At 33.6% G+C, this 21,238-nt stretch overlaps 1 protein-coding gene across 5 annotated transcripts; it reads left to right on the top strand.

Moving 5' to 3' along the window:
• Positions 1-9,593: 9,593 nt before the first annotated feature.
• On the top strand, positions 9,594-14,581 carry LOC113714932 (uncharacterized). 5 transcript variants are annotated; one of them, XM_027239080.2, is made up of 8 exons: positions 9,597-9,816; positions 10,041-10,096; positions 10,202-10,268; positions 10,979-11,011; positions 12,319-12,357; positions 13,579-13,611; positions 13,756-13,794; positions 14,202-14,581. In XM_027239080.2, the coding sequence occupies exons 2-8, from the start codon at positions 10,060-10,062 to the stop codon at positions 14,230-14,232; spliced, it is 279 nt and encodes a 92-aa protein (XP_027094881.1). In that variant the 5' UTR covers positions 9,597-9,816; positions 10,041-10,059; the 3' UTR covers positions 14,233-14,581. The 5 variants fall into 5 exon arrangements, with proteins under 5 accessions (XP_027094882.1, XP_071925275.1, XP_071925274.1 ...); XM_027239079.2 differs by having other exon boundaries at positions 9,600-9,844; XM_027239081.2 differs by lacking the exon at positions 10,979-11,011 and having other exon boundaries at positions 9,594-9,844.
• Positions 14,582-21,238: the final 6,657 nt, after the last annotated feature.

Here is a 21,238-nt window from a genome sequence, read left to right as displayed (position 1 = left end):
TCGACTGAGCCATCGAGAACTCGGTCGATCCGTCACCGAGACAGGTAAAAATGGCCGAGTCTCCTCGAATCATTCCGAGTCGGCTTGAATTTTTATTATTTTTTAATTATTTTTTATCATATCTTTTTTAATAATTTTTGGAATAATAAATATTTCAAAATTTTGCGTCACACCGAAACCGCGATTGATATGCCGAAATCGATACGGAACGGTCTGGGCCGCAACCGCAACCGCGACCACGACTTTGAACCATGATTGGTGTGAGGTATGGACAAAATCAGTGGGCATTAGATTTATTGCCTTTACTACTTATGAAGTGCTTTTGGCTTTTAGATTGATTATTCTTTTGTGAATCTCTCATGTATTGGTGGATATGAGTTTCCTGCTGTTTTAGTCTTTTCTCTTCAGATGTATGCTTACTGCTTGAAATCGCATACAGGAAATCATGATTTTTGTACACTACATCAAAGTATTTGATGGGCATTCAAATTTAGCAAGGGCCTTCTGGTCCTAGTGTCCTCTATCTCCTACCTGCTTACCCAACTGCATTGGAGTTTAGAACTTTTAAGTGTCTTTTATAAACCAATTCATGATTTTGTTAGATTTTCTCTCTCTTTAAGATTCCACATATTATGGATCTCCATATTTTGAATTGAAACATTAAACGTGCATGTTTCCACCACACCTCATGTATTTTTCGCCTTAAATGACACTTGGGTGTCGCTTAATATTGGGTGACTTTGATTGCAAGAAAGTATTGACCAAAGTTGTAGCTATTTTGGGGAAATGGATTGATGTCTCAAATAAAGAGATGCCTCTAGTGAGTAAAAAGTATATCATAACTGAAACTGCATTAGAGCATATCATAGAATCCAACGTAGAGAAAACTCGTGGAAGACTGTGGTTTAGATAGATACAATACCCACAAAAGCTACCCAATATACCTAGTATTTTAGGTGGGATACAATTCAAAAAAACAGTCATTAGTACACGAGTTTTAGCTCGGAAACAAATATATACAGATAAAAGTTTCAAGCTGAGTGGAATAATGCGGCACATAAATATTGATGGGTCACTTCACAAGTTCCTTCAGTGCCGCAATTTACCTCTTCAGACTTTCTTTTAAAGCTTCATTCTCGGCTGGAAGGGTGTCCACGACATCCTCCATTCTCGATAGGCCTGCAACAGCAACGTACCTCTTAACTTGCTCCACGTGCAAGTTCTCCACTAGCATCCCCATTGCAACATTCATTGTTTCTTTCTCATCCTTCAATCCCTTCAACTCTTCCTTCAACTTGTGCAGCACACTCAACCGTGTCTTTGATCCGCGATATGACTCAAGTAGGGTAGTAGCAGCCACTACCGAACCATAAATACCACATAAGACGGTACAATACGTAACCGCCCCGTTAGAGAATATGAAATCATGTGCTGTCCAAAGTCACCAATAGATTTGAATCCATTTCAAAATTGATTATTACTTACGTAACAAAAAAATAAATTTTGTTTACCTAACTTCAACCACGTGGCTCTATTGCCATTGACTCCAGAATTTGATCAAGTGCTGCTAAAATGCCTTCTGGCAAAACGCCCATGCACACTTCAATCAAAGCATGAAGACATGTCATAAACGATTAATCCGTTTTTATACAAAGGAAAATTTTGATACATGTTAAGAAACTAATAAGTCGAGAAATGTCTTTTTTCCTTTATGCACATAATATCAAGCTTCAAGCTCTCAGCCTAAAGTCAACTTTAATTTGTTATTCAAGTGAAAAAACAATGTTTGTGGATGCTTACAGTGAAAATGGAAAGATAAGTTCATATTTGAAAAGACAGACATAATAGATAAAGAATTACAAAATACTCTTCTTCCTTTATATTTTAAGCTGCAAAGACTTGTCCAAATTGAAAATCTGATGATAAAATGAATGGTCTGAATCTTTAGAGAACATGTCTATTACTCCACATAATGAGCCATCCTGAGCCCTAAAAAGAACTCCTCATAGCAAATCTTGAACTCTCATTAGTCCCTAAAAAAATCTTGAAGTGTTATTGATCAAATCAACCACGAAATTCACCATAGACACAAAAAGATTTTTAAAGTTAATGATTCTGTCCTAAGCTTGATCCTTTCTTTTTTAAAACAATTCATAATGAAAAAACTTACATACACGTGAGATCCAATAAAATTTACTGACCAACCAAGTGCTGGTTATGACATAAACGGAGTAACAAATTCTCATTACAAAAACGGAAGGGGTGTTGGCTTTGGCTGGACACTAGTAGCATACAGAAACTTCTTCAAAAGTGTCCCCAAATGAATTTATCATTTGACCTTTCAAGGGCAGAGTAGGTGAACAGACATTTTAATAGAGGGAAGAGGACTCTTGTCTTCAACATTGTGAACTCCCGAATTTGCATCTCAAACTCCCAGCAATTAAAAAGATTGCTTTGTGAACTTTAATTTCTATTTGCTTGGCAGTTATGTATTCAAAAACATACTCTTGTCAACTTTGGGATTGTTGTAGTACTGTCATAATGTACGCCGTGTTGCATTAATGTGGCATCTTTCTTGTTTTTTTTATTTCTTTTATAAATTCCTGTGGAACATGTAGTATTTGATGTCAAATAATAGGAAAAATGAAAAAAGGAAAAAAAGATATCAATTGGGAGGAAAAGTTCTGTAAAGACAGAAGTCGAAGGGGTTAAGAAGGTTGGCTGATTTCGAATATGATAAAGTTTTGTCCTCGTTTTACTTATCGGGAATAAAAAAAATTTTGATCTCATTCCAATTTGATATATAGGTGGATGTTTGATATATGCCATACTTTTACATATTTTATTCTCCAAGAGTTAAAGTAGCGAATTGGACTAATGTCCAATCAATTTGGCCTAGAGCAAGTTAAAACATTTTGTCAAACAAGGATCAGATAAAATAATCCAATTAGAAAAGAAAGTGAGTTTGGAAAATTAGTTTAGAACTCGAACGGTTTAAACTCCGTTGCTTTGACTCTAAAGTTGTTTCAGATTGGTGTCATGGTTCAAAAATTCGGCCAAGTCGTCACCGGAACGGGGTTTTCCGATCTGATACCGAGACGAGATGACTCCGAGATAATGAATCGCCGAAAACTCGACCGAGTCACCGAGAACTCGGTCGATCCCTCTCCGAGACGAATAAAAATGGTCGAGTTTTCCCGAGTCATTCCGAGTCAGGTCGAATTTTTATTATTTTTGCTAATTTTTTAATTATTTTTTATCATATCTTTTTAAATAATTTTTAAAATATTAAACATTTCAAAAATTTGCGTCTCGTCGAGACAGTGACTGATATGCCGAAACCGATACGGAACAGTTCGGGCCGCGACCGCAACCCCGACCGCAACTTTGAACCATGATTAGTGTGAGGTATGGACAAAATCAGTGGGCATTAGATTTATTGCCTTTACTACTTATGAAGTGCTTTTGGGTTTTAGAATGATTATTCTTTTGTGAATCTCTCATGTATTGGTGGATTTGAGTTTCTCGCTGTTTGAGTCTTTTCTCTTCTTCATGGGTTACAGGCTCTTTCCGGATTTTCGTGGAAGGTATAATCGAGCTTCTTCTCTCATTTAGTTGTGGCCTTGGAAGTATTTTTGGGGGACAACACAAAATAACGGATGAGTACAACATATCAGCCTTGCTAAAATGACTTGAGATTTTAAGAATGCCCAAATTGAAATTTTACTCTGTGCTATTTGGTTATTGTAAATGGTGTACGTCGATGGGTGTCAATGCTGGTGATGTTTGATGCTGGGACTCGTGTGAGTTTCCACCAGTATCAGGTTGTTGATAAGGAGTAGAAATTATTCCTTTTGGGTACATTTCCTATTTGAAAAGGAAACAGAAGTAGAGTGGTGAGCGAGCAGTTTTCTTGAAGAGGAGGAAGAAACAGTGGTTATTTTGTTTTCTGCATCTTTAAGCTTGTTTATATTTCACATGGTTGGATTGTAATTGTGGTTCATTAGCCTTTTGCCTTCTTCTGTTAGTCAAACGCGTTTTCCTGCATGGGAGCTTATTCTCTCAGTTGTGTCTTGATGATGGCCTAAAATGGTTGCATTGAAACGTTTGTGTGCACGTTATCAACCATTTGTGAAGGTGTTTCTATGATGTCTTTGAAAGTGTTTTGTGTTTGATTATTAATTATTACTCTTTCAGATTTTGTTTTAGTTTTTGCTGTTCTAGGATAGATGGATTAAAGCTGCTTTATACCACTTGTATTTGTCATTTCAACTTCTTTATATTTTAGGCTGATTTGCTCTTCCTTGGATACAGGAATTGCCCGGCGAAATGCAGAAAAACGAGAACAGTATGAAATGGATAGAAAGTATGAGATTAAGTTCTAAATTTTTCTCTTCAGTTTTTTCTCCTCAATTGTTGTATGAATTCCATTTAAAATGATAATAATGTATCTAACGGGTAATGATAATGTATAATTACTTCTTGGTGAATGGAACTTTTGGTGTACTAATGTGGGGTTTTATTTAGCTGTTTTTTTTCCTCTGTAAGAAAGAATATTGACTGTACTTTTTGAAAAAAAAAAAGGAATTCTTTTAGAAACATAAACAAGTTAGATACTGAGTTTAGGATGATGACGGGATTTTACGCTTCCTTAACCATTTTAACATTGCTTGCGATTTTTCTTTACTCCAGTTGCAAACAGATTCCCTAATGAATTGCTGCCGTTGTAAATATCATAGTTAATCCTGAAAATTGATAAATTATGTAGGTTGCTTTCTACAGATTGGCTGGTAATGTTCCTTTTCTATATCCATCTTAGCTTTGGCGGATGTTCGTACCTATTGTTTATCTTTTTTTTTTCCACAAACGTTAACCGTTATATATATATAATAAACCCTTGATAGTACAAGAATTAATTACAAAAAGGGGCTACTACCCTCATTTGCTTCCTCACTAAATCCATCAGCCAAACTGGGAAATCTTGTTCCCATTCTATGTCATCCACTAGCTGTACAGCAAACTTAGCTAGAGCATGGCTGATTTCATTCTCTGTTCTAGGTAAAAACACAAAACTACACTTTTCAAAATGAGTTGTCAAATCCTGCACATCTTCCAGAATAGTTGCAATGTTACCAACATACCCATTGCCTCTATGTATCTGGTCTAAAACTGATTTGCTATCAGAATGGATTTTAATTTTAGTCCATCCTTCCCTCTTAGCCATCAGCATTGCATTTCTAATTGCCAAAGCTTCTTCCTTCATTGGTTCCCCCTTATATTGGTTGACTATTGCCTTTGCTTTCATGATCCTTCCGTTCCACTTTCTTGCAACAATTCCTTGTCCCGTCCTTATCATCCTTGCTGATATCGCAGCATCTGTGAACAAGCAAACTTCATCCTCCCTTGCTGCTTGTCTTCTTGTTTGAAGCTCCCTGTTGATTTCCGTATCACTTTGCTCTATTTCTTCCATCCTTGCTTGCTCATATTCCAACAATTCCTTGTTCGTACCTATTGTTTATCAGTGTCACATTTTGGGATACTTAATTGCTCAAATAATTATAATACAATTTCACAAGAGTACTTACATTTCCTTAACATCTCAAAAACAAAAAAAAATCTTCTTTTTTATGGGCCATCGCACATGAAAAAGAAACTTGTGTGCCTTTTTTAATTCCAATCCTTGGACTTGGAGAACTGGAAGTGTAATTTTGGCCACTACACGTGGCATGTGCAGCAGTCCCGTAGCTTAAAAAAATAATTTTTCTTTGCAGCCGCATCTTCCTAAAAGAAGAAAAAGCGCCCCCAATTCCCCTATTTGTGCAACTTTTTTTTTTAATTCGAAGAAATTTGCCCTGATATCATAGAGATTTCTTTTTGTGTTTAGTAGAAAATGAGTGGCATGCCAATCTTAAAGTGAAACCAATTTGAGCTTCCAATGCAGATTTTGGTACAAACATATACATATTACTAATTTGTCAATGTCAATGTGGCAAATGATTCTAGAGGAACAATATAGGGGCAATCGCCAATTTAGTACTCAGAATTGAGGATTAGATCACACAGTAATTGATCTTAGTTTAGTATATTTTTTAAGTTCTGTATTAGGTTCATTTTATCAAAAATTCATATTTTTTCTTTCCAATTGAAAAAAATTTGAAAATTTTCCTCAATAAAAATCTAAGTATTTGATCATTCCTTTTAGAACTTTTCCCACACATTAAATTGACCGTCCAACACATCCATCAATTATCCATAGATATTTGCCCCACCTAACTCTTGCAACCCAACTCCTTTCATATGCTCTAATATATAAAGTGGATTGCTTCACTTCATTTGAAGTCAATGAAAGAAAATATGTTAATTAATACAAGCATGCATAGAAATTCCTATCTGGCTTATATGTGAAAATAAAATCCTTAGTTCTTTTTAACTCCAAAAAATTGCTTCTAGCCTAATTCTATCAAATGTAAACCATTCTTTTTGGTGAGCAAGTTGCAACTTATGAATGTCCCTTAACAATTTAGGAAGAAATCATATAAACTAAAACTATCAAATTAAAAGAATAATAGGAAAAATATATCTCTATTTTAGAAACAACTTCACCCACAAAAATGGTTTCCCTAAACCAGCGTTTGATTTGCAAAAAATCAGCTATAAGGAGGTAAAAAACTTCTGTTTCTACTAGAAAGTTAAAATTTGTGTTGATATTTCTAGATACCTGACCTGACTGTAATACTTTCTATCTACACATCATGTAAAAAATATGAATAATCATCTACAAAAATTATTAGCTTTAATAAGTAATTATTCAAATTAACCAATAAACTCATAAGCAAGCAATGGTAAACTACATGTAAAACGTTCTCAACATATTTCAATTGCTATCTTTTAGGAGACTAAGAATTTCTTTTTTTGACCAATGGAACTACTTAGAGAGTACATAGAGGTTTAAACAACAAATTGAAGAAATTGAATTTTGATTTAGTCCAGTAGATAGGAGAGGCTCATTCTAATCTTCCCAACTTTTGTTTGGTTAGAGAGTAAAGTTTAACATATTGCCACTTGATTCTGCTTGCATATCTACTTACATATCTATGAAGGAAATATATGTAAATTCTATGAAAATATCACTTTAGTTATTCCACTTGAGGTGTTCCGTACACTAGTTACTAGCTGTTGACTTTTCAATGAATGTGAATATTTATTTTTTTTAATTTGCTTTTCATAAATAGAAGTCCTCCTACTTACAATCGCTCCTCCTTTGCCACCCAATACCTCACATGTAAATATTCATTAATCATTTAGTTTTTTATTATACTATCACTATTTATTTGATTGTTTGTCAATGTTTTTTATTCATTTAGAGGTAAGACTAAGCACTTTTTAGTAGTGCTAAACATGGGGATAACAGTACCAACATAACAACTAAGAGCCAGCAGTTGGAGGACATTAGAACCTTCGGTAAGCAAAATTTGCAAAATATATTGGTTTCCACTTTATTGATGGATATATTTTGAGATGGAATCTGATGTTCTTGTGTGCAATTACCTTGCAAATTATTGGTAAGGTTTATATTTGGACAAATAATATATTATATTTTTTTACGTTTATACTGTTTTAATTTTTTTTATATTTGGTTTGGGATAAAACACTCTTACGGTGTTTAATTTCTTTTAAATTTGGTTTGAAATTATTTATTTAAAATTTTATTACTTGATTATGTAATTAGTTTTGTGAGAAGTTGATTTTATTAGAAATTACAGTAGTAAATTAATAAATTAAAATTTAGTTTTGGGTCATTTCGGATTGACCCGCAAACCCGAAATTTTCGGATTCGCGTCAGGTATCCTGACCCGTTTCGGATTGGTGGGTCAGGTTCGGATCAGCGGATTTTTTGTTATACTTGGGTCTCAACCTGACCCGCCAACCCGAATTCAACCCGATTGCCACCCCTAACTGAAGCCATAAATGTGGTGACAAAAAAGAGAGAATAAAAAAAATACATCGATTCCCAACTGAAGCCATAAATCTGGTTTATTATCAATTGTAGCCCTAAATTAGAGGTAACAATTTTCGACACGACCCAAAAATACGACACGAATTTAATACGAAATTAATGGGTTTAAATTAAGTCTTCACGGGTTCGGGTCGAAATTGGGTCAAACCCGTTAGACTCGAAAAAATCAGGTTGAGTCTAGGTCAATCACGAGTTGACCCGATTGACCTAGTTAACCTGTTTATAAATTAAAAATAATTTAATTAATGGAAAAAATATTTTATCAAAATCCTAATTCCTAAAATATCTGACCCTATTACCCTAATCTGTTTGTTTTCTTTCTATGTTTTTCACTTTTCTAAAACTCTAATTCGACTATAATAGAAAACTAAGCCTAATTCTAGTTCAGCTATACTATGGTCAACATAATCTTAGCTTTTATTATATGAAACTAACGACTCAACATTAACTCCAAGTCTCCAATACAAGATGCAATTCAATCCGGCCATGGATTGAATCGGGTGCATAGGAAATCCGGCCACGGATTGAATGGCGAATCTAGCCATAGATTGAGTAGCGAATCCGATTTACTCTTTACCTCTCTTCACTTGTGTCGATAACTTGCATGAGCGTATAGAGTGTTGAATCTTCATGCTCAAGCCCTCGAATGCTACTTGTATCACCCACTTGAGCTTGTACTTCACGAAATAAGGTTTGGAATGACTCCCTAAACTTCTTAGCACGAACTTTTGTCATTGGACCGCTTGGAATCAATTGAGCATCACTTGAACTTAAGACTTTCGAGTTTCGACCTTTGAGGAGCTTGATCAGCCATGGATCTGTCGTCATTACCTTTTGAGTATGATTGCTCATTGCTTGAATGGATTTCTGAATTTGGATAGGCAATTGACATTACTTATTATTGGAGGTTATTAGTCTGATTAGTAGTAGTTCTATGCTTCTATTTTAGGTGATCAACTTTGATAGGAGAAACAAAGCTTTTGGGTTAGACTTGGGTATTGACTTACATATTGAACTCTTTGGTGGATTCTCTCGAGATCCTTTATCAAATTGGTATCAGAGTTTCAGGTTGCGAGACTGAGCCACTCATGGTTAAGTAGATCCTTCTCAGAGTTGGACCGATGAAAATTTTCTTCTTGATAGTGGACCAAAGTACCAAGGATTTTGGTTGATGTTGGACCAAGTGTGCCATGGATTTGGTAGAGGGTCCAGTTGGGGTTAGACTAAGGAGTCAAGGGCTGGCAGGGGTCCAGAATGCAATTTGGATGTTGAAGAAGATTGGGTCTATGATTAGGAGAAGATATGATATTAGTTGATAAGGTGGACTTGCGTTGAGTATTAAAATGAGTTCGAAGAAGAGCTTGTAAATTTGGGTTTAATGTGGGGATTACTCATGAAGGGGAAGATTTATTAGGTTCATAAATAAAAGATCATGTTCCACATTAGTTTGAGAAATAGAGAAAGAGCGGTTAATATATAAATAAGAGTCCAAAACCTAAAAGCTTAAGATTTTGGATTAAAACTTGATTCCTGACTTATATATTGGGCTCTTTGATAGATTCTCTCAATATGTTTTTTCCTATCAAACTTATCATTAAAATTTGGCATGTCGAAAGGGTCAGCTTTGGATGACCCGCGAACATTGTAATTCAAGTTCAGGTCGGCGAGTTGTCTGAAATATCCGTGTTTCAACCCGATCCGCCAGCCCGTGAAACGGCTAACCCACACAAAGACCTTGGCCGCAAATTTCCCCGTCTTCTTCTTCAAGCGGTGGAAGGCTTCCCTCCACTTTTCGACAGGTTTTGAAACATCATCCATGGCTGCTTTGTACGTTATTCTTCGCTTTCTTAATTTACTAATTTTTTGGGTTTTTAACCTGATTTGGGTTATTTTACGTTTCTGATTTTAGGGTTTAATTTCTGTTTGTTTGTTTGATCTAGGGTTAGTCAAAGATTTGAAAAAAGTAATTCTTTTGATATTTTTTTTTGTGATACTTATCATTTGTAATCTGTTGCTCTTGCAGATTGGGTGCTTTTAGGTCAATGGCTCGCAACTCTGCAGATAAGCTTTTCAATAACCGTACGTTACTGTTGGACACCATAATATAGTTAGAAATTGACTGTCTATTCTAGTTCCAGTCAAACTCACAAACTCACTGGCTGAATTTCTTATTTCTTGCTTCAGCTGACATTGTCGTGGCTGTCGTGGGTGGTGGAGCCGGCCTTTTTTTGGGACATTTCGTGGCAGCTCCGTATGTTTCTAATCGAAATTCTTTCTACTCTTCAATGAAAACCTGTGCAAGTCATTTATCTGAAATCTATAAAATGCCTTATTAAAAGTATATACAATGTCTTGTTATACCAATGAATTGAATTCGTGTTGTTTCTTGTATACGCCAAAACTTTCAAACTGGCTTCCAAAAGTATTTTGAGTGTCTAGACATCATATAAATATAAAATTTTAATTTAGTCCAGTTGATAGGAGAGGCTCATTCTTATCTTCTTGACTTCTGTAATATATTAATTTACTGCCATCTTATTCTGTTTTGCATATCTATGAAAGAAATATAAGTTAAAACCAAAATGTCACTTTTAGTCATTCTATTTGAGGTATTCTGTAGGCCAGTTGCATGTATATGCATGATTTACAGTGTTTTAAGTCTTTTCTGTGTTTTAAAACTTTCTATAATTACTTTCAATGAGAAGTTCAAATGAATGACAAGTGCATTCATATTAGTCATGTGATGGTAGACATCAATTCTAGGTGGTTAGCAATGTGATTTTTGCTTTACAGCTAATTGTGTTCCAACATCTACCACTAGTTACTAGGCATTTGACTGTTTGATGCATGTGAATATTTTTTAATCACTTAGCTTTTCATTGTACTCTTGTTGGTTGTCTCATTGTTTGTCAATGTTTTTGGTTAATTTACTAACAGTTTCCTTTTCTTTGTTGGGTACAGTGTGTTTAAGAAGTTATATGGCCTTGACCGAGTGTAAGATTTCCCTACTCACCCAATGAATGGTTTCCTTGTGGAGTATTTCGAAATGTAGAAACATTTCTTTATGTGACATGACTGTTGTTGGTGACTTTTGGGAAGAATATCTACCTAACAAATTTGTATTCTTTTTCACCTTAATTCTCCTTTTCTTGTGACATCCTGGTACATGTAATTTTTTTCCCTCTAACTATTTTGCATCTAATGAAAAGCATCTGCAAATGGAATTATTCAGGGCTGCCCTTAACTGAATAACTTGGGTTTCTTCCAGCATGCTTTATTCTTCCACTTTTCCCTATTCAACTCTTCAGTCTCCTTGCAGAATTCAAGCATTTTCTGGTCAAATCTAACCTACTGTTCATTCACTATCTCCAATTGGGACTGTGTGTATCACACAGACGCATATTAGTCCAATGATTGGAATCTGTATTCAATTAAGCATGCTTTTGTATGAGCAGTACATTGACAGGTAGGAAGGGGTACATTGTGTTCCCATTTAATTCCATTTAATTTTTTTGAGCAAAAAATATGGAAAAAGACAATGAGAGGTCATCAGTTTGACATGTGGTTTTTCTATAGGGCGTCATCTTATGTATTGAGTAATAAATGATTTTATCAGAGTTTTTCTAGTAAGAAAAAGATATATGTGCATGATGAAATCTGAATTGCAGATCTACATCTCCATAAATGTTTCTTTGATCAATCTTAGCTGCATTTTGGGCTTAGTTAATGAGTGTTCTGGAGTTTCCTCAACCTCTATGTGGTTTTCGAAGGAATCTAAATAAAAAATCATGAGTGGGCACAAGGCACCAGGACATTAAGGATGTCAGTTAGCTATTAGGAATATCAGTTGCATACATTCTCCCAGGTTAGCTATTTTTCTGTCAGTAAAAATGCTTTATAAAGCTGGTTTGGCCAAACTTTTTCTTTTGTCTGTTTCCTGTGTCTGGGTTGGGGGCATGGTAGTTGAGATTTCAATTTTAGAGGAAGACCTTGATTCAAAGTAAAGAATTTTATGAAGCGTGGTCATGACTAGAAGGATGTATGTTCTTGAAGTCTTTTTGCACATCTTTAACTGTTTGGTGAATGGTCACTTCTTTGTACCAGCCCTATTCTCTCTGTTTTGGAGCAATGAATTGAGGACAACCTAAGGACTTTTTGTACACTGATTGAAAGTTTTCTCAAGTTGATTTTTTTTATTATCTCATTTATTGGCTACTTATGTGACAGTTTGTGTATGGCTTTCTAGTTTGTCTTTACCCTTTCTCTTTGAACTAATTTTTTCCTGCTACTATGGTTTACAGGGAAAATTTCGTCTTGACACAAAAAGAGTTTGAAGCGAAGTATGATCTGAGTTAATAAATTTTGATATGGCATAGATTTATTGAGATAGCAATATTACACACTCTGCTCTGCTTATTGTGTTGAATATTTGATTTTGTGCTAATGCTACGTCTTCAAGATGGGTAGATAATTAATCTCTGGTGAAACATATATGTGGAAGACTCTCTTGCTGGTGCTGATCACATAGAATTCAAGTGATTTTCTTTATCATGAAACAGTGTCTGACTAGGACTTCGTGTGCTGGCTTCTGTTTTTCCTTTAAAAAAAGGAGTAAATTTCTGAGTCTGACTTTCATAAATGAATGCATAATTTGTCAAAAGTATTGAGGCTTAAACATGTATTTGATGAAGCAAAGAGATTGAGCTTATTGACTTCTGGAAGCCTTGGATTGTAAAATTTGTAAGAGCTTTGCTGTTTAAGTTTCTAAAATTTACAATACAGGTTTTAATTTTATTTGGCGAAACTAGCGTTCTACTCATAGTTCCTGATTGTGAAAATTGCTGCCAAATTATTATTCCACAAGTGATTCTGCTGATAAACGTGCAAGGGACATAGCTAGTTCGGATACATCTTTCCACGTGAAACCAGATACTGGCAAGGGTTCAGTACAGTTTTAGGGTTAATGTGCAAATTTTTGCAAGCAACCGCATGGAAATACTTAAAAAATAATGATGATGGTAATTTCTGTTAGCAATTTTATTCAATAGCTTATCTTCATATAAGTGATAGCTCCTTTTGATACAAAGAAACTGCCTGTAGGGGTCGTAGGGGACAGATTGAATTGCTATGTTGTACAGTGTTTTTTCAATTGAACTTCTAGAATAGGTTTGCAAATATATTATGTCGTTTTGAAGGTTTCTATGTTGTTAGCAATGAAGAAAAATTGAGGAACTTTTAGGGACTATATTTATGGTCTTAAAGGGGGTTTTTTGTTGGGTTGGTATACTTACTGATTTGTCAAAAATGATGTTGAGAGGGAAAAGGTAAGAAGCCTTCAGGATGCTTTCAAAATTGAAAGGTAGAAATTTAATCTTAGCAACATTTTCAGACTGATAATTTTTTTTAATCCTCGTACTGAACTTTGTGTTTTATATTCTCCAATTTAATTCCTAGTAAATTTCTTTTCGTATGCTTGGTACGGCATAGTGTTTATTACCATTTGGTGTATATGCATATATATGATGGTCATTTTAATTATGGTGAATCATATTTTGTGTCAGGGAGCTTTATTGGCAAAAAATAGCAGAATTGAGGTGAGTCATAAACTGACTTATCATCTAACCTGTATTAGCAGTTGGTTGTATGGTTGCAACTTATGTACTGAACAACTGTGGTGCTATTTTGTCAAATATTTGTCTGCTATCTGCTGTCTAATTGCAACTCTGTTCATGCTGCAGTTGCCAATTGGATTCTTTAGAAGAAAAGAAGCGCCTAAGGTTTTTTTTTTTTTTTTTTTTTAACTCGACCTTCGATGCTGCATAACAACTAATTTTTTGTATGAAGCGGCAATTAAATTTTGCATGTTGTGGTGAATTGAGATATGTCACTCCATGAATTGGGAACTCCAATCTGTTTGCTTCTGATATCATAACTTTGTAAAACGAATATGGGATTTTAGTTGGATTGCAGTGCTCATTATTTGTCTTTTTCTTGATTTGTTGTTATCGAAGCAAGCGATGGAACTTTTTCCTTTGTATCATTGTTATTGTATGCTGGAATGCATGTTTTGAGATTACTTTTTATGTTTTTTACTTGGTACTCGCAATGTCTATCTTTATTATGTTACAGCTTGCTTTGTTAATGGACTTATGCTTGAAGTTTACCCAAGTTGCTTTGTAATCAGGGAAGCTGGAGGAGTTGGAAATTCTCAGTGATGAAGGCCGGAATCGATACGATGACGTCAGCAAATGGAATCCATCTAATAGTTCTAACTGTTGCTCGTAACTGAGAAGTCTGACTTGTTTTTCAAGAATGCGCATGTAATTAAGCGGCTTATAAATGATTTATGTGGTTGTAATATTATATTTTGTCGTGGGGTGCTTTCTTTGGTTTCTTGGAGAAACTCCCTCTGCGTCCAGTCCGCTCCCTCATCTGAAAGGTTAATGTTGGGATTTTAGAGGCCTCATTAATGCTGTTGACGTTAATGGATTGCTGTTTTTTTTGTCTATTCAGGCGCATGGACATGGCCTTCTGCTATCCGAGACAGAGCTTTGGTTGTGTGAATTCATCCGATAGATTGGCCTTGCTTTCTTCATTTTGTCAGTTCATCCTATTTTAATCTTATATATGTGGCCTAAGAAAAATCTTTTGCATCAGCAACTTTTTTAAACCTCAAAACCACCTGTCTGACAGCAATTTCTATATTGCACTCTGGGAAGAAATGATTAATTTAATTATTATTTTCTATACTATTATTAGACAGATGTCAAAAAGACCATTTTCTTTATGATTTTAGGTTTTAATGATTCAATAATCAATTGAGGCGAGAAGATGCTTAAATGATTGGTAAAAATGATATATTTTGGTATTTTGACCATAATTTAAACTATAGAGAGTGGATTTGGATTACCCTTGACACATTTTAAATTGTCTACATTTCTTGCGAAGGCATTGAAATCTAGTTCTTATGTTTTGATGGCCAAATATTTGAATTACCGAACTACTTTTCTGCTGTGATGATTTGCATCGATTTTCATAAATGCTGATTCCATCTCCTTGGTAGAGATATTTTCACATTAATTCAGTGGTAAAAGCACAACAGGAAACGAATCAAAGTGAAACAAAGCAAGGTGAATTTGACCATGGATTCAATTGTGCATCAAGGTGAATTTGAATAGCTTCGTCTCAGAGACCGAAATAGTGTAAGAAATCCAGTTTAGAATTCGTCCAGCCTAGAATTCGTTCGTCATATCGACAGAACAGTGCGCAAGTTGCACAGGTTGTAAGATTTTTCTATTCCCTATATATAGAGACTTTTATGGACAATTTTAGAAGCACAAGGAGAAGAAAAATACTACAAAAAACAAAAAATGTAGATCTAAAACTACAAACTCTTGTTAGGTGAGCTTAGATTAGAGCGGTTAAACGAACCCAGCTGTTCGACTCGTTCGTGTTTGTGAAAGGCTCGTTCGAAACCTTAGACAAATCGAGTTCAAACAAATTTTTTTGTTCGATTAATAATTGAGCGAACACGAGCACGTTCACAAGTTTTGACGAACGTTCGCAAACAGACATAATTGTCATTTGACAAATTTTAGGGTTAATTTTATGGCTGAACTTTTATATTTGGAGGGCAAATTGCTTTGTTTTTTTTTTTTTTGTTTTTATGTTAATGTTAGTTATATAGTTAACGAATAATAGAATTTAGTAACTTAGTACTTTAATTGTTTTTGAGGATGATTAATGATTTGTATGGCATGTTTAAGATTTAAAATAATTTGGATTCGAGCTTTTCGAGCATGTTCGCAAACAACTTGTTTTTGTTAAACAAGCTGAATACGAACTTGAACTCGAACATAAACATTGCTTAACGAGCCGAACACAGGTTTGGAATTCAAAAATTAACGAACAAACACGAACATTGTTCGAATCGCTTAACGAACAGAACTCAAACATAAAATACTTGATTCGATTCGGCTTGTTTATAGCTCTAGCTTAGATTAGGTAGGTTTTATCCAAACTTTGTATGGAAAACATGGATGAAGATTGAGGATAAAAATGGAGAGATTAGAGGCTCATATGACAACGGTTTTTTCTCTCTAAACTTTTTAGATCTTGTATGTATTTGTTTCTAATATTTGGTTATAGTAATACAAGTTTGGTTCTTGTTTTCATTTCCTTCATGTTTTGCTGAGTTTATACTTAGGGTTTGAATGAACTTTCTCTGATTGTCATATGTTCTTTTCTTGATTATTTGATACTATTGTTTTGAACAAATTATTTATCACTTTTGCAATTACAATCATGATTAATTCATCATAGGTTGTGATTATTTGAAAGTTATCGAATCATCAATGAAAATTGGGATCTAATATTAGTTCAAGAAAGTGGTAAATCTATGGTACACTAATGAAAGTAGAGGAGTAACCCTTATGGCTTTTACCCAAGTAATTTCATCAAATCTAATGACCTTATAGCTAGTTTTACAACTATAAAAGTAGGTTTGGATTAGTTATAGGTATAATTTGTATATTGACGAAGGTAGGTATCACAAATATTAATTAGAAAATTATGCCATAATTTAGCCCATATAATCAAATTCGTTTAACCGGTAACTTTATTAGCAAGAGTATTTAGAAATTACATAATTCTATGAGCTTTTTCATTCTTGATTTTACTACTTTTGTTTCATGTTTGTAGGATAGGTTTACTTATTTTTAGTTGTGATTGTCTAAATAATAAAAGAGTTCCAATAGCATCATTAATTGATCCATCTTTTCTATGGAATCTACACTCGAATCCTCTCTATACTCATGTATTATCTGTGCACTTATAGTAGTGAAAATTTGAATTTAATTAAAACTTTACAATCACATCCTAGGAAGTTAAAAAAGTAAAACGTGTCACTAAAAGTTAAAAAAAAATCACATTGATGAAGTATAATCATGCAACAACTAATAAAATTACCAGATCAACAGGCATAAAGTTTGTTCCAATGGACATACCAATGCCATTCCAATTTCCTATACCTAAATATGGAACATGAGTTGCACCAATCCTTCCTCTCCCTCTACAAACTCTTACCCAGCTGCTCTTCTTATATCTCTATTTGATATTAAATTGGTTCCCCTAATATTTTGCCCACTTTGTAATCCAGTTGATGAAGCCTTATTTACATTGTAATCTCTTCCTTTTGATGAAGTTCTATGACCACTATTACCCCTTCCTGATGAGGTTCCACTACCACCACTATTACCCCATTCCCTACATGTACTACCAGTAAGATTTAATTATGAAATTTACACCATATTTAGTCACTCCCCATATTTCTTTACTAGTTGGAATAGTTTCATAGTCGATTGACTTAGCTATAATTTCTTCCAACTTGTCATGTATCCTTGCCCATAGATGTGGCAGTATTGCACTTAACCACTTGTATGCATCTACATCTGCATCTGCATCTGTTGCCTGCGATTCTACTATTTTTCTACTCCATCTCTTGATGCTGCTCACGTTATGCCTCTAAGAGACTTATCCTTAAACCAAAGTTAGCCTACTTTTGTCTTACGCAGAATCTATGTTCGGCTCTGGGGAAAAGCTCATCAAATGTGTCAACAAGCCCCTCCCTTTTAAGCATTTTTCATGAGTGCATGCACAGCTTGCTTCGTCTTCTGATGGCATGGATTGATCTAGTTTTTTTTTACTGCCGCAACACGTACCGATATAGGCATATGTAACATTTTATTCCACCGCGCAACTTGGGGATTATGCCTCCTAATCACAACATAGAAGGGCAAAACATTAACAGCCACCAAACTATTTAACTTACGCACTTTTTTCCATTCAACAATTTTTTTTGTTCCAATATGGTCACTAAACTTAATTTGGTATAGTAATGATCATTCCTTCAAATGTTACCGTTAATGCTAATAAAATGAGCTCTATATGCATTCAAGTGCCAAAATACAAGGACGATTTTGTCCAACCATAGGCAACAAATTTTATTGACCATCAATCTATTCACATTGTACATTTTTTTTTGCCACTAAAGGATTTTTCGTTTCGAATTGTTCATTGAACTTAGCAAAGTGGTATACTAGTTGCAATTTTATCAGTTTTTCTTTAAGATCTTTATTTTATTACTTGATTCTAGATTTTGATATTAAAACGTCAATTTTAAAATTTTTTTTCATCTAGAGTTTTTAGATTTTTCAGTAGTACAAAAATTAAATTTTGAATCACTACGGTTGAGGTATCAAAACTTAAGGCCATTAATATACACATTTGTGAGTTGAGTGGCCATATTGAATTAAAAAAGAATTAACTTTTTATGCATTAACAATGTAGTGATTTTTTATATTAGTAGCTATAGATGTATGCTACATGTGCATAATTTGATTTTTAAATTTAAATGAATGTTATGTTGTATGATTTAAACTTGTTAGTATAAAAATATTTGTACATTGATAGTGTATAAAAAAGGGTTATTATCACTTTACCCCCTTAAACTTTATCACTACTATCAGTTTACCTTCTAACGTTATCCTTTAGTCACTTCACCCTATAAGTATTTTTTTTTAGCGTAAGCAGGAGGACTCGAACCCGAGACCTCTTGCTTACATTCCCTCCCTCCCTCCCCCACTTCACCCTATAAGTAATTCAACTCAATATGTTAAGAAATTTTGGACAAAAAAACCTCTTTATTCTATAACATTATCACATTGTTATTATCACTTTATCCCTTGAAATTGTAGTGATACAATCGCTTTAATTCCTAACAATATTTTCTAAACATTTTATCTCATCGTTAACGTAACTAGTATAGTCAAAAATTTTTAAATATATTTACCCTTTTTATGTATATATAAAAATAAAAAAGTTGGAAAGGTTATTTTTCCTTTTTTTCACTTTAAAAGATCCCAAAAATATAAAAATAAAATGATTTTTCTCAAAAAGGAAATAGAAAATTAGATTTTACAAAAAAAGAAAATAAAAAAGATTTTGACATTATCTTTTACGTTAAGGTTGTCGAGAAAGAATTGGAATTTGGCGGTAAATAGAAAAGTAAAATAATTTTAAAATAATAAAATTATTTAATTCTTTCTTATTTGTATTTTTTTAAAAAAAGAGTTGAGCTCTCTCTCTCTCTCTCCCTATCCCCATCTTTTTATTTTTTTCAATATTAATAAGATTGTCAAGAAGAAAAAGATTAGCACTTTGACTTATTTTCTTGATACTAAAAAGGATAAGAGCCGCTCTAAATTTTTTATTATACAAAAAGGAGGGTACTTTTTTCGAATGTTCTTTAACTTTCTAAATTGATTTAATGGTGGAATAAATTGATAATGAGGTTATATATTATGGGAGTAAAGTGATAATAATTTTCAGGAGTAAACATGTCTTTTCACTTTAATTAACAAATTTGGTTAAATTTCACCGTTGGTCTTGGGAGTAAAGTGACTAAAAAGTAACGTTAATAGAAAAATTGAAAGTGGAATCGAACGTTAACATGGTAAAGTAATAATAACCCTATAAAAAACTTACTCATTAAAAAAAATTGTTAAATCTATTAAAAGTGTATGAACAAAAAACTAATAAAATAAACTACTATAATAGGGATTGAAATATTAGATAAAGAAGTGGAGAGAATAGATAATTATTTTTTATTATTCCAACTGATGAAAATTGTTCTTGCTTCCATTACAAAGAGAGGTTAGAATATCTCTATATATAGGTAATACAAGATCAAAAGTATGTGAATCCTATTAAATACTCATTCATGAATTTAGTATTTCAAATACATCAATTGAATAGCTCTATAAATGAACTAACAAATAACGAAAGGATTCTTTCAATGTATCATTGGATCTTGTGGAGGATTAATGAATTAATCTTCTCAAAAATACAAAAGGACATCCACATCTTTAGTTGTTTCATAACACTGTCCCTTGAATGTCCATTACACAAAGAATATGTCTCATTAAAACCTTACTAGGAAAAATCTAGTGGGACAAAAATCCTAATGAAGGAAAAAAAAAAGTACACTATTTCTGTGTGTTAATTTCTTCCCCTGATGCAAAATATCATTTGAGATCTTTTAGTTCACATATTCCAATATTCTTCACCAATTTTTCAAATATTGTAGTCGGTAATGCCTTCTATCAAATTATTATCTGATTAGATTTTTTACACACCAATTTAATCATTTTGTTGCAAATCATGAGTAAAGAAGAATTTTGATGAAATATGTTTCGTTCTATCTCCTTTAATATATCTTCCTTTCAATTGAGTTATACAAACTACATTATTTTCATATAATATAGTTAAAGGAATATTTTTCTCAGAAGATAACCCATAAGTTTTTGGGATGTGGTGGGTCATTGATTGTAACCAAACATATTCTTGATTGGCCTCATGAATTGCTATTATTTTAATATGATTCGATGAAGTGGCGGCTAATGATTGCTTTATAGATCGCCAAGAAACAATTGTATCACCACATATAAATAGATAACTAGTCTGGGATCTTGTTTTATGTGAATCAGATAAATACCTAGCATCAGCATAACTAAGCAATTCAGATTTCGTATTACTTGAATAAAATAAATCAAGATCAATTGTTCATTGGAGATAAAGAAATATGTGTTTAATATCATTCCAATATCATCTTGTAGGTGAGAAACTAAATCTTACTAATAAAATTACTGCAAATGATATATCAAGTGTTGTATAATTAGTAAGATACATTAATGTACCAATTGCACTAAAAATATGGTACTTTAGGATTAAGTACTCCTTCTGTCCCAATTTTAGGGACGTTTATTGGGAGTGCAACTTTTTATGTACAGTGATATCATTATTGACAACCAAGCCCTTGGTTCCAAATTTACCCCATTGCAAGTACAATAGTGAGCTGCACTTTATGTTTTTCATGGAGTAATGATTTTGTGGGTCCCATCTTAACCAAATGCATCCCTTTGCATGTTAAAGACAAGCGCTATTATTGGCCTTATAAAGTGAGAGTTAATCTCACGTACTCCTCTAGCTTCTCCAAATGGATAATAAATAGCAAGTCCTACCAAATTTCTTTGGATTTTCTAGCACATGCACTATGAGGGAAAGGACGGAACGTTAGAAGGCAAATAGTGTAGCATGACTCTAACTTTGGGACAATGAAAAAGGTGAAACATGACATTATCAATGGGACGGAGGAAGTATCTT

Source organism: Coffea arabica, chromosome 10c, assembly GCF_036785885.1.
Source record: "Coffea arabica cultivar ET-39 chromosome 10c, Coffea Arabica ET-39 HiFi, whole genome shotgun sequence".
NCBI lineage: Eukaryota > Viridiplantae > Streptophyta > Magnoliopsida > Gentianales > Rubiaceae > Coffea > Coffea arabica.
This window is presented reverse-complemented; position numbering and strand designations above follow the sequence as displayed.